General features: G+C 62.9%; 2 protein-coding genes and 1 non-coding gene across 9 annotated transcripts; 2 read left to right on the top strand and 1 right to left on the bottom strand.

Moving 5' to 3' along the window:
• Positions 1–462: 462 nt before the first annotated feature.
• TMEM52 (transmembrane protein 52) lies at positions 463–2,358 on the top strand. Of its 4 annotated transcripts, none has more exons than XM_053921731.2 (5): positions 464–619; positions 705–748; positions 884–925; positions 1,513–1,691; positions 1,801–2,358. In XM_053921731.2, the coding sequence occupies exons 1-5, from the start codon at positions 542–544 to the stop codon at positions 1,974–1,976; spliced, it is 519 nt and encodes a 172-aa protein (XP_053777706.1). In that variant the 5' UTR covers positions 464–541; the 3' UTR covers positions 1,977–2,358. The 4 variants fall into 4 exon arrangements, with proteins under 4 accessions (XP_071076925.1, XP_053777706.1, XP_053777705.1 ...); XM_053921730.2 differs by having other exon boundaries at positions 860–925; XM_071220824.1 differs by having other exon boundaries at positions 463–619; positions 860–925; positions 1,513–2,358.
• A 250-nt stretch (positions 2,359–2,608) lies between these two features.
• CALML6 (calmodulin like 6) lies at positions 2,609–5,263 on the bottom strand. 4 transcript variants are annotated; one of them, XM_045190619.2, is made up of 6 exons: positions 5,095–5,263; positions 4,154–4,200; positions 3,256–3,430; positions 3,013–3,157; positions 2,835–2,935; positions 2,609–2,763 (listed from the first exon to the last, which is right to left on the bottom strand). In XM_045190619.2, exons 1-6 carry the CDS (start codon positions 5,195–5,197, stop codon positions 2,717–2,719), a joined length of 618 nt encoding a protein of 205 aa, XP_045046554.1. In that variant the 5' UTR covers positions 5,198–5,263; the 3' UTR covers positions 2,609–2,716. The 4 variants fall into 4 exon arrangements, with proteins under 4 accessions (XP_045046554.1, XP_045046555.1, XP_045046553.1 ...); XM_045190620.2 differs by having other exon boundaries at positions 4,154–4,197; XM_045190618.2 differs by lacking the exon at positions 4,154–4,200 and having other exon boundaries at positions 3,256–3,636.
• Positions 5,264–7,663: 2,400 nt separating this feature from the next.
• Positions 7,664–7,783, top strand: LOC112299718 (small nucleolar RNA SNORA32). Its single transcript, XR_002974306.1, has one exon. It is a non-coding gene; the product is annotated as a small nucleolar RNA SNORA32 (small nucleolar RNA).
• The last annotated feature ends 4,795 nt before the right edge of the window (positions 7,784–12,578 follow it).

Raw genomic sequence — 12,578 nt, 5'->3', positions numbered from 1 at the left:
GACGCAGCGAGGACCAGAGCCGAGCTCAGATCCCTGCCGGCCAGCCCCGGCTGGCCTGCGTGCGCCTGCAAACTTCCTGTCTTTGAACACTGCTGGGGCTCACCAGGCGCTCGCCGCAGCCTTTTACGCGGAGCACCCCGGTGTGTGCCCAGTTTGGCCACATGGGTCCTGGCAGTCACCCGCCCCGGCCACAGCTTCCCAGCCCGACCGTAGGGCTGCGGAGGGCTTTGCTCCTCAGCCGAGGGTGAGACCGCCCCCCAACCCCCGAGGCCGTAGGATCGGCAAAAAGGTGGAGACCCACTGGCCGCCAAGCGGGCAGTCCCTCTGGACGCCGAGCCGGGGGCGCGGTCGCGGGACCACGCCTCCGAGGGGCGGAGCCTGCGCTGGGGCGGGCCTCGAAAGGGCTCGGCGCTCACTGGGTGCAAACGTGGGGGCGGAGCGGGGTGGTGGGGTGTCACACGGCCCGGGCGGAGCCTGCGCTGGGCGGGGCCTCCGTAAAGTCGCTGGGCGGCCTGGCTGGCGCTTCGGGTCCGCGCCCAGCATGTCCGCGGGGCCGTCCGCCTCCCGCGGGCTCCTGCCGCCGCTGCTGCTGCTGCTGCCGCTCCTGCCACTGCCGCAGGTGGGTCGCCCTGCCTTCGGCTTGGGTCCCGCGGCGCGGGTCTGCGTCCGACGCGCCGAGCCCCAGCTCATCCGTGTCCCCATAGGTGACTCTGAGCTTCTCCGACCGCAGCTGCGATGCCTCTGACCAGTGAGTGGGAGGCGGGGGGCAGGGGGGGGCGGGGGGGAGGAAGGGGCCTGGCCCCGCCCTTTGGGGGGGCGGGGGGGCGGGCGGGGCTGCCGGCGAGACCCAGCCCTCCAGCTCCAGGTGCTGTGGTCCCCGCAGGTGCCCGCCCCAGGCCCGCTGGAGCAGCTTGTGGCACGTGGGGTAAGTGGAGGCCGCCGTGCGGAGCCGGGTTCGGCGGCTCCCTCGGGGCCAAGCCCACCGGATCCCCACCCCGCCTGGCTCCACAGCCGAACGGTAGCCAGCGCTGTCCCTCTCCGGGCCGGCGGTAAGGCGCGGGGCTCTCAGCAACCTGGGAGACTGAGTCCAGCCTCCAGCCTCCTGCCTCCTGCACTGTGAGCGGCCAACCCCTTGGGTCCTGGGCAGACTCCCCTCCAGAGCCCACTTGCCCACCTCCCACTCCGTCCTCCCTCACTCCTGAGGGAGTCCCTGTGAACATGTCACTGGTCTGGGCACAGGGTTGTGCAGCCAGCCCAGGACAGTGTGTCCTGGGAGTGAGCCCAAGGCCACTTGTGGCCAGCCCTGGAGAGACAGCCAGGGCCAGCACCAGGAGGCCAGGGCTGGCCAGCTCCTCAGGCCTGGCTCCAGCCCCGAAGGTGGTGTGTGCCTGGAGAGACCCCCTCTGGTACCCTTTTATCCTGCTGGTTCTCCTGTCGTGCGCGGCCACTGGGGAGCAGGCCCCTAGTGGCTGGGGGCCGTCCAGTCGTAGGGTCTCTCTCCACCTTGCCCAGGCTTATCCTGCTTGCTGTCCTGCTGCTGCTGCTGTGTGGGGTCACAGCCAGCTGCGTCCGGTTCTGCTGCCTTCGGAAGCGGGCACATGCCCAGCCGCACCTGCCGTCAAGGCCTCAGCCCTGTGACCTGACGTTCATCCCTGTGGACAGCGACAGCCCCGTGCACAGCACTGTGACCTGTGAGTGCTTGCGCACCTGGCCGGGCCGCCCACCTGCCTGCAGGGGCCAGGGTGCGGGGAGCGCGGGGGGCCAGACCCATCCCCGCAAACACAGCCTGGCTCCCGGCAGCCTACAGCTCTGTGCAGTGCCCGCTGGGCGTGCGGCTGCCCCTGCCCTTCGGGGAGCTGGACCTCGGCTCCATGAGCCCCCCTGCCTACAGCCTCCACGCCCTCGAACTGCCTCCCTCCTACGACGAAGCTGTCAAGATGGCCAAACCCGGGCAGGGAGAGGCGCCCCCCCAGTAGCCTAGCCCCTGTTCTGGGGCCTCAGGCCTAGAAAGCTCTCCAAGGCCTAGGAGCTGAGCCTCAAAGCCCAACACCACCAGCCATGGCCCTGGTGCCCCTCAGAGGGGACGTGGAAGTCTCCTGAGCTCCCAGTGCCACCAGCCACCTCGTGCTCACAGGAGACCCCAGCACACTCTCAGCATCCTTCCCTGGGGAAGGCCAGGCGTCCAGCACATTGCTGCAGCCCTGGCCCCCTTGCCACACAATGCCAGGCAGACACACACACGCACAGGTGGCCACGTCCAGCCCCTAGCCTGCCCCAGCAGGCCCTCTGCCCGAAGGACATCCCCAGGGTCTAAGCCTCTGCAGATTTTTGGAGAGAATAAAATTTGTATCTAACTGGTCTCCGCCTGTAGGGAAGGTCTCCAGGAGGGGTTCTGGGGCAGCCGCCCCCAGTGCAGGCAGACAGGGTGAGTGCTCAACCTATGCCGGGCCTCAACGTAGGGCTGCTGTTGTGGGTGGTGTCAAGTGTCACAGCAGGAGTGACCGGCTGTGTGCCATAGGTGACTTGAAAACCCCCTCCCTTCTGCAGACCCACATCTTTTCGAGGCTGGAAACAGGGAGGCACTCAGGAGTCTGGTGGGCATGTTTATTAGCCATGTTGCTGGGGCCAGCGGGGCGGGGCGGGGTGTGGTGGGCCAGGTGGCAGTGGGCAGCGGCTCCTCAGTCGGGCAGGCTGCCCAAAGCCAGAGCAGCTGCTCCTACTGAACTAGCTTGAAGGACTCTCCGGTCATCATGGCCACGAACTCTGGAAACAGAGGACAGGTCAGCAGCCCTGCCTGGCTGGGCTGTGGGCTCCCAGGGCCCGGCCCCACTCACCCTCGTAGTCGATGGTCCCGTCCCCATCCTTGTCTGCCTCCTTCATCATCTGCTCCGCTTCTACCTCATTGAGGGGCTCACCTGCATTCATGAGCACATACCTGCGGGACCCCCGACCCCCACAGTGAGCGGCACCCGGGGGCGCGCGCCCTTGCCCACCCTGCCCACCTGGCCCTACTTGAGTGTGTCCCAGTCGATGTAGCCCTTGCCCTCCTTGTCGAAGACTCGGAAAGCTGCCCGCAGCTCGCCCTCCTGGTTCTGGGCCTTCTCCCAGTAAATCCCCATCAGGGCCAGGAAGCTGTCACAGTTGAAGAACCCTTTGTCTGCAGGGAGCAAGGGGCAGGGTGGCCCGTGTGAGGGGCCAGGCACAGACCCTCCCACTTGCACACCAGGCCCCCCCCAGCTCGCTGCGTGCGCTCACTGTCTCGGTCCACGTCCTTGGCCATGGAGGTCAGCTCGCTCTTGGTGGGGTTGATGCCCAGCAGGCTCATGAGCCTCTCCAGCTCGGCCGTCTTCACCTCCCCGTTGCCCTCCTCGTCAAACATCTCGAAGACCCCCTTGTACTCTGTGACCTGCGCAGCCGTCAGGCGCTCCGTCTGCGGGGCCGTGGGGACACGCCAGCCAGCTTCACAGGGGCCCTCTGCCCTCCGTCCCGGGGATGTTCGAGACCCCAGGCAGGGCACAGGGCACAACACGCCCTTCAGAGCTTGTGGTTTAAAAAGGCGGCCCCAACCCGGGGCAGCTCCAGAGCAAGGGCAGCACGTGGTGGGGCCTGAGGGAGGAGCGGAGCTCTGCCAGGCAGCTGAAAGGGAAGGGCACTTGAGGCGACCACACGGGGGGCGCCGGGCACCCAGGGGCGCCAGGGCTCAGGCCAGCCACTTGAGAGAGCAGCAGCAGGGACTGCAGGGCAGGGGACCCAGCGTCGGACACACGGTTAGGCCAGGTGAAGGACACCTGGGACTGACGTGGGGAGGAGCCTGACCCAGGCCAGGTGGAAGGCTCCAGGGCAAGGGGCTTCCAGGCCTGCACCCAGACAGGGCTTAGGGGACAGCCTGTCCTGGCATCCCAGGGGGACAGTGCAGCGCCTGGCCGCCTCTGCCCGCCACCACCATAGCAGCTTTGGGAGAGGGCTGCTCGGCTCCAGGTCCCCACTCTGCCCTCGCTGAACTTCTTCCTCAGGTTCCCAGAGAGACCCTTACAGCTTCAGGCCCAACCATCCCTGTGCCTGGGGGCCCTGCCCATCCTCTCTGCCCCAGATGCCTCTCCCAGCCCAGCCCCACTACCCAGCAGCCCACAGGAATCTGCCAGGACGGCCTTACCATGTCTGTGGCTGGCCGAGGGGCAGTGCGCTGTGTTGCTAGAGCTGCTGAGGGCAGAGCACGAGGGGCAGGGATGGCAGCTGCGTTTTAGCTGGGCCCGGCTGTCTGGGGTCCCCGGGGTCCAGATTCCAAGAGCCTTTTATGGCCAGGAGATCCTGCTGGCTCTATTTAGGGACAGGCCTGGCCCTTCCCTGCAGGGCTCCTTCCTGGCCTTCCTCAGCCTGGGCATCCCCTCACCCAGAGCCCCCCTCAGACCCTGAGTCCCAGCCAAGGCCCCTGCCCCAGCCTTGGCCTTCCCAGGGCCACAGTAAGGATGGATACCTCGAGCTGAGGGCAGCAGAGGGGCTGTCCCCTCTCCGCCACATCACCCTCCTCCCTACCTGCAGCAGGGCCCTCATAGCGGCTACCATTGCTTATCTGTGAGGGCTCTTGTTGGATGCCCACCCTGGTCAGGTGTCACCCTCACGTCCCTGCAGACCCAGAGCCAGCACCTGGCAGACGCTCTGAGATGGGGGAGGGCGCTAATGCTCCTCCCGCCCACAATGAGTGCGGCAGGGGCTGTGGGTTCAGGTGGCTGGGGGGGAGGGGGCCTGAGCTGGCCACCAGGAGGCCAGGCCAGCTTTCCTCTGGACAGCGGGGGGCTATTCTCAGGGAAACCTGACCTCCCTTCCACTCAGAACAGCAGAGCTGGCTCCTGAGGGAGCTGGGAGCGGGGCTGTTTAGTGACAAGAAGCCACAGCTGCACATACCTGCACAGGCATGCTCAGCCCTCAGACACAGGCACCCCCGGGGCTCCCAACCCCTCCGCCCAGGTCAACTGCCCTCCCACCCCCTCTAGTTCCTGCACCCAGGGACAGTCACAGTAGGCCCCCACCCAGTTCCCGTCACCCCTCCCCCACCACGTGTGGTCCCCAGAGGCCCCTGTGTGCATGCACACACACCTGCCCCAGCCTGTGGCCACCTGATGAGTCTGAGCAGGTGAGCCATGGCTTGTCCCCTCACCCTGCTGTGCTGGCCTGGCCTCTGGAGTATCTGAAGCCACATGGACGCCAGCTGCTGAAGCTGCAAGATTTGTGCTGACGGAGACAGGATGGTTCCAGCAGGCACCAGGCCATCGAGCGGCCGGGCGGGAGGAGAAGCCTGCTCTGGGTCCCCTCCCTTCTGATGGTGAGAAGACTCCCTTCACCCCTTGAAAGTCCCAAGATACCGGAGTCGGAAGTAAACACCATTTCCATGAAACTTCGCATCCAAAAGTCCGAACCACAACATGTGGAGGAGACAGCGGAGGGGACTAGATGCACGGATGGACTAGGTGGGGAGGCCCCAGGGCCTCAGGGAAAGAGTGTGGGGGCCACGTGCCCACCCCAGCCAGGTTCCAGTGCCAGAGGTTTGCTGCGACGCCAGTCTCGGCCATGCTGTGAAGGGTTTGTTTTTCATACAGCTATTGAGTGCAGCGGTGGAATTTGTGTAAAATGTCTCTCTGCGAAAGGGAGGAGCATTTACTGAACCTCAGTTACGTGCCACAGCCTTTTTGTGTGTTCTCTTTTATTACCTGGGACAGACACACATCACATACAATTTACCATCCCAACCATTTTTGCAGACACAGCTGGGGGAAACCAGGCACATGCACACCGCTGTGCAGCCCCCACCACCACGCCCTCCAGAACTTCTGGTCTTCCCGAACTGAAACTCTGTTTCCATTTAACACTCACCCCGCCCCCGCCCCCGCCCCTGCACCACCCTTTTCTCTCTGTCTCTGTGGGTCTGAGTCCTCCACGGACCTCACGTGGGTGGGCTCAAACAGCACGTGTCCTTCTGTGTCTGGTCTGGCTTATTTCAAGCAGCATGTCCTCAAGGTCCATCCACGAAGCGTGTGTCAGAATTTCCTTCCTTTTTAAAGGCCGGATACTAATAATTCCATTGTATGTTGTGTTAGGATTCCACAGAAAGACAAACAATTATATATGGATTTTATTATTATAGGGAATTGGCCCAGGTGACTATGGAGTCCAAGAAATCCCAAGATCTGCTGGCTGTGAGCAGGATACCTGAGGGGCAGGTGGTGGACTTAAATCTGAGAGCAAAGGCCTGAGAGCCAGGAGTGCAGATGTCAAAAGGCAGGGCAGGACAGATGTCCCAGCTCAGGCAGACAGACCTTGCTGTGCCTGTGCGTTCCCTGAGGGCCCTCCAGAGCTCGCCGGGCGCCGTCCACCCTCTTGTTTGCTCAGTCCGCAGATCCAAAGGCTTCTGGAGAAGCCCGCACAGACATCCTGGCCTCTCCGGATCTTGGGATCCCACCTTTTGCCCCGCACGCGGCCCCACCCCGTCACTCGGCCCCGCCCCCGCCCTTCGCTAGGCCCCGCCCCCTTTCTGTCATTCAGTCCTACTTTTCGCCCGGCTTTGGTGCGTCCCGTCACCCAGCCCCTTCCCGCCTCCGGGCCTCGCCCCAGGTCTCTCGACTCCGCCCCTCTTGGTCCCGCCCCTTTCCGTCTGTTGGTTCCGCCCCGTCACTCAACCCCAGCCCGGAAGCGGTGCGCGGGGCGGCCAGTCCGCGCGTCGGCACCAGGCGGCGCTCGTGGGCCGCGCGGAGCCGGGCGGAGCTGGGGCGGGCTTGGCCGAGCCGGGCTGGGTCGGGCACCCGGCCGGCGGCGGTTCTGGGTCCGTAGCGGTGGGGGTTGGCCCTCGGGAGGTGGAGTGGGGCAGGGTCTTCAGTAAACCTGCTTGAGCCGCGTTCGGCCCCTCGTTTTAAAACCCTGCCCTCCGAGCCCGACTTTGGGCTCCCACCATCGCTAGGACATAAGTAGGTGTAAACACCCTTCCCTTGTCCTATGGGACAGACCAGTCCCCCCTGTCCCGTCCGCTGCGGCAGCGCACTTGTGGAGCCTTCATTCGACCGGACCACCGGGCCTGCAGACAAGTCCTCAGGCGGACCCCGTGCACAGCAGAGCGGGGCAGGCCTGCCCCCGGGATGGCCTAACTGCAGAGGCCCTGGCCTGGGCGTCCTGAGGCCCCCCCGACCTGCACAGGGCCCTGGAGCGCCCGCCCTGGCGGGCTGTGCGTCCCCGGAGGTGCTCCTGCCCTGCGCAGGCCCCAAGACTCACAGCTGACCTCCAGCAGTCCTGGGCCCTCTGTCCGTTGCTCCTCCACCGGAGCTCAGGGGCTTTGGTGTTCTGGTGGCCCTTCCTTCTCTTCCTCAGTCTTGTTGGAATGTGACAACAGCAAGGTCATTTTGTCCAAAAGCTAAAAGAAGCTTGTTTAAAGATTTTATTTATGTATTTTTAGAGAGAGGGGAAGGTAGGAAGAAAGAGGGACTGAAACCTCGATGTGAGAAAGAAACATCGACCTGTTGCCTCTTGCATGCGCCCTGACCAGGCACCAGCCTGCACCCTGTGCCCTGAGTAGGAATCAAACTGGCAATCTTTTGCATTGCAGTTTGATGCTCCAGCAACCGAGCCATGCCGGTCAGGGCCAAAAGCTAAAAGGTTTAAAATGCATCAAGAGCCTCAATGGTCATTACCAAGGCTTTTAGAATGCAGTTTCTTATTTGCCATGGACATGACCACAAAACATTTTTCCACTAGGTTTTTCCCTGCTATACTGCTAGCATTCAATCTATTGGGAACATTTTATTAACTCTTACTTATTTCCACTGCCTAGATCAGCAGTGTCCTACATAAATACAACACAAGCTGTATGTGCTTTTGTAATAGCCATTTGTAATCGGTGAGATTTTATAATAGCTGTCTGAGATTTCCGGAGTCTTCCAGATGACCTTTGTCTAGCTAATCCTTCCAGGGTGCTGGTGACCAAATAGTTGTCATCACACGCTCATCTCTCTTACTGTTGTATAGGGCCGACTGTCGTGGCAAGTGCCTGGGTTGAGCAGAAAAGGTGTGCACATGTTCGAAAAAGATAATTCATAGGTCATTTCAAAGAGAGCTTATGGAACCAAAACTGGGAGCTCTTAACACTGCAACCTAAGATTGAAGTTCTGCATAGACACTTAATAAGTGCTATGTTTTCTTGTGGAGATAAAAATTTAAAAAAAAATTTTTAATTAAAAAAAAAAGACCCTCAGACCTCTCTGCAGCCTGAGCCCCCGGGGAGCTCAGCTGCTGCCAGGGAGGGGCAGGAGCCTGCAGGTCTGTCCTGTATAAAGGGAAAACTGAGGCTTGAGGAGGTAAGGCGCCTTGCTGGGGGGACAGCCTGTCCTCTGTGCAGAGCCTGGCCCTGGCACAGCCCCCATGGGCCCCTGCGGGGCAGAGCCAGGCAGAAGGGGTGGGTGCACGGCCCCAGCTTCAGTGGTGCCCCAGGTGCTGCCCTGACAGGGTTGACCTCCAGCCCCTCTCCCTCTGGGGAGCTTCTTCTGCTCCCCGTGGTCTCACTCAGAGGCCTCTGCACCTCAGGCCCACCCAAGATCTGACACCCCCCCCAACCTCAGCCACCAGGGGCTTTGGGGGGGGCAATGGGCCAGGACAGACAGGCCCTTGGAAGTCTGATCTGGCAAGCTGAGCCACCCCCAGGGGACCCCAGGGCAGGCTTGGGGACGAGCCCTGGGCAGGCGCCCAAGGGGACAGCAGGCACAGTCCCCCAATGACGTCATAGTGAGGGCTCCAGGGCCCCTGGCTCCAGGCTACACCCCTGTGGGCCCCAACCGCTGCTGCTTTCCAACCCACGGAGCCTGCAGGCCCTGCCACCCAGGACGGGCTGGGGTGCTCTGGTCCCTACCCAGCACAACTGTTGCCTGGGGTCCCTGCCCACCACTGACTCCCCCTTCACCTGGGCTTCCTGCCCTCAGGGCCTCTGAAACCACCACGTCCAACTCCACCCTCTCCAGGCCCCTCCCAGGCACCGGTTGCATCACCTCCCAGGTGGCCAGGGCTGGGCCTCAGGGACAGGTTCCAGACAAACAGCCTCAGGCCCTGGGGCCCACTGGAGAGGAGGTGAGCTATGTGTTCCAGATCCAGGTCCCCTGAGGAGGGCCTGCAGGGCTGGAACCCCTAGGCCAGGGTCTGGGGGCCCTGCAGAAGGGCAGTTGCTGTCTCCCGCCCCCTGCAGTGGTGCCCTGCCTGACTCAGAACAGAGCCTGGTGGCTGAGGGCAGGATCGAGCAGGACAGCACAGGAACCCGGTGACCGCTTCCCTTCTCATTGCCCTCCTGGCCCAACCCACATGGAACACAGACATGCCCACAGCCACCCACACCCACCTCCCCTTCAGCAGGTGGTGAACGTGCTGGGCTGCCCCTAGGTCCTGTCAGGCCAGGGACACCCATGGGGCCAGGGGAAGAAGGAAGACAATTGAAGAGAAAGCACAGGAGGGGCCAGACCCTCCCCCTCCAGGAGCAACACCCTGCACCAGCCATGCCCCTGGCCTGGGGCCAGGCGGCCTTTCCAGAGCCCAGAGCCCGCTCCAGGGTCCACCCAGGGGAGGAGGGCTGTGCTCTGCCCCAGGGACCCACACCAGGCAAGGCACCGGCTAGGGCTTGCCGTGGGAGAGGGCAGGGCTGAGCGGGAGCCCTGGGAGGGGGTCCTCTGGGGCAGAGGCACTGGGGTGGAGGTGAGTGACAGGTGGGGCCCCCTCCTTCCTGCTGAGGTGCCCCCAGGGCCAGCACTCAAGACCCCAGCCCATCCAGCCTCCTAGTTGCATTCAGCCCCTTTACTCGGGCCCTGGAACCTGGCAGCTGATCTCTGCTGGCCTGAAATAAGCCTCAGTGGTGTGGACGTGAAAAATGTCAAGACCTGTAGGAAGTTTTTATGAGTTTATTTGAACCAAACTGACAACAATTGCCAGGAGGCGAAATCTCACAGGATGGAGAACACGCTGCAGAGAAAGGCATCTTTGCAGCTAGTTTTGTGCACCAGAATCGGAGGAGGAGTGAGGAGGGGTCGCAGGAAATGCAGGGCTGCAGATTAAGGGGGCTGGAGAGAGCAGAGCGGATTGGTTAGGAATTTTCCTGTCCCCGCCCTCAGCATCTGAGTCTGGCAGGCCCCTTGCAGCGTTTCTGTGTGGTCCCGAGCAGAATGAGTTAAAGGCTGAAGAGAAACTTGTGCCCCTCCCTGTTTCGCCTGGAAGCCCAGGAGTTAGAGGCCTCACCCAGGAGCGAAGATCAGAGAGCGCTTCTTTGGGCCTGTGTGTCTACAGCGCAGAACACGGTTTTACGTAACCTTCACTCGATCTCTGCTCCTGCGATCACCCTGCAAAGACCTTTGCAGCACCCCCCCCAGCCCCCACGCATTCCCCTCTGCCTAGCTCAGGGTCTCCGCTGCCCACATTCCCTTTCCGGCTGCGGACCTCTCGTGCCTGTGGGTCGGACCCCCCTGTTTGCGGGGTTCCCGGACGGAGTCAGCTGTTTTCTGCTGCTCATCTGTCTCGCGTCTACTTGGTGTTAGACTGGCCAGAAGGACCTGGGGGCAGAGGAAAGTGCGTTCCTCCACACTGGCAGGGGGGTTGGCCACGTGGGCTGTGAAGAAAGAGAAGAAAGTGTAGACAGTGAAGTGTGTTTATTTTTTTAATTTTATTTATTTACTTTCAAAGAGAGGGGAAGGGAGGGAGAGAAACATCCATCTGTGGTTGCCTCTCATGTGGCCCCCACTGGGGACCTGGCCCGCAACCCAGGCCTTGACTGGGAATCGAACCGGCGACCTTTGGTTCACAGGCTGTCACTCCATCCACTGAGCCTCACCAGCCCGGGCAAGAGCAAAATTCTTGTTCACTCTCCGGGAAAGGGGAGGGGCAGGCTCCCGACAGAGCCCACCAAATATTTGCTACTCAGGCATCTGACACGGGCTAGCGTGCAGGCTGTACCAAGAAGCCTCACAGCTCCACACAACCACAACAAAAACAAGTCTGAAAATGGGTGGAGGGCCCGAACAGACCCTCCTTCAGAGAAGACACACGGCCAGCACGCCCGTGAACAGGTGCTCAGCGTGGCTGGTCATCAGGGAAATGCAAATCCATCTCCAGAGATGCTGCCTCCCACCCTCGAGTCCCGGGCTTCAGGAAGGCAGACAGTGAGGAGTGTGGGCCAGGCCCGGGAGCCCTGCTAGGAGCCCCAATCGGCGCGGCCGTAGATGTTCAAACCAAAACTTGCAGTTCCAATCACACTGGCTGAAAGGTGGAAACAGCCCGAATGTCCATCAGCGAGTGACCGGCGAACATGGCGTGTCCCGCCCACACAGTGGGCTGTCACCGTCTCAGTACCACGTAAACGGGCCTGCACCTTGCTGGGCACTCGAAGTCGCGTGCGTGCGGCCCCCACAGCCGGCACAGGGACAGAAAGCAGGCCGACCGGCCGGTGGTTCTAAAGCCTGCGGGTGGGAATGGGGAGCCACTGGGCTGGGTCGCCCATCACCCTCACCTGCTGGCACCACAGGTGCAAGCTGTTTACTTGGCAGGTGCGGCAGAGCTGAGTCCCGTGGTGCCCCTCCCCCAGGGCAGGGCCTGGAGATGGGCAGGCCCAGTGGCCCTGAGACCAGCCCTGCCATTCCCCTGGATGAGTTACTGTGACCCACCCCCCCCCCCCCCCCCCGGGGCCATCACCCCTCCAGCCCCTGCTCCGACTCCTTCGGCACTGGGACCTGAAGGCAGCGTGCCTGGGCCCCAGGGCCCCTCGCTAAGCAGGCCCCGACCTGGAGGTGGTGCCTGAGGACAGAAGGCTTGGGAGCAGCAGGGGCCCAGAAGGGGTCTCTACAGCTTAGAACCCCACCGCCTGGCGGGCAGGCACAGCGGCTGCCTCCAGCTCTCCCAGCCTCCCTGTGCCCGTCTCTGTCTGGACGCCCTTCTTTGGTCTGTGCCTGCGTGTGGCCCGCCTTGACCCTTGGTCTCTCTCCGGTGCTCTGAGTGTTGAGTGTCTGCACCACACTTGCAGGGCTCCCAGCTGGCCCAGAAGGTGCTGGGGCTGCGCTGCCAGGCCAGGCTGGGCGGGGGACTGCCGGCTCTGCCGACAGCTGCGGGAAGTTCTGAGAACAATTGTGGCCTCCCTGCCAAGGCACTGCCCTGCCAGGACAGGAAGTGCTGGGGGCTGGGCCGGGCGGGAGCTCTGACTGCCCCTTGGGGCGCCCTAGATGCTGCCACCCAGGAGCCCCTCCAGGAGCTACTGTGAGGGTGGGGGGCAGAGCCTGCCCTGCCCAGCTTGTCCCTGCAGGCTTGGACCCCAGCGTCTGTTCTCAGGGCCTAGCAGGCCAGAGGCGAGGGCCACCTGGCCAGCCAGGAGGAGCCAGGGGGGCCACTCTGATCCTGCTTTCAGCCAACCGGCAGGTGGGAACAGCTTTGTGTTCCCTCTCCCAGCAGCTCTCCCCCTGGAGAGGGCAGAGCACGTTGCTCTCTCTGGGTGCTGCGTAGGGTCCCAGCAGGGAGACTAACTTCCCCCAGGAAATCTGAGTGAGGCCTTACACAGCTTTCCTGGGCCCACAGAGATGCCT

The sequence above is a fragment of the Desmodus rotundus genome, chromosome 3, assembly GCF_022682495.2.
Source record: "Desmodus rotundus isolate HL8 chromosome 3, HLdesRot8A.1, whole genome shotgun sequence".
Lineage (NCBI taxonomy): Eukaryota > Metazoa > Chordata > Mammalia > Chiroptera > Phyllostomidae > Desmodus > Desmodus rotundus.
This window is presented reverse-complemented; position numbering and strand designations above follow the sequence as displayed.

Bases quoted from the DNA above. Each gene is read 5' to 3' on its own strand.
- TMEM52 (XM_071220824.1), top strand. From the start codon at position 542: ATGTCCGCGGGGCCGTCCGCCTCCCGCGGGCTCCTGCCGCCGCTGCTG. The intron at 749-859 runs GTGAGTGGGAGG...CCAGCCCTCCAG, and splicing joins AGCTGCGATGCCTCTGACCA to CTCCAGGTGCTGTGGTCCCC. The intron at 926-1,512 runs GTAAGTGGAGGC...CACCTTGCCCAG, and splicing joins AGCAGCTTGTGGCACGTGGG to GCTTATCCTGCTTGCTGTCC.
- CALML6 (XM_045190618.2), bottom strand. From the start codon at position 5,197: ATGTGGCTTCAGATACTCCAGAGGCCAGGCCAGCACAGCAGGGTGAGG. The intron at 3,158-3,255 runs GTGAGCGCACGC...TGCTCCCTGCAG, and splicing joins CAAGGACGTGGACCGAGACA to ACAAAGGGTTCTTCAACTGT. The intron at 2,764-2,834 runs GTGAGTGGGGCC...CTCTGTTTCCAG, and splicing joins CGGGACCATCGACTACGAGG to AGTTCGTGGCCATGATGACC.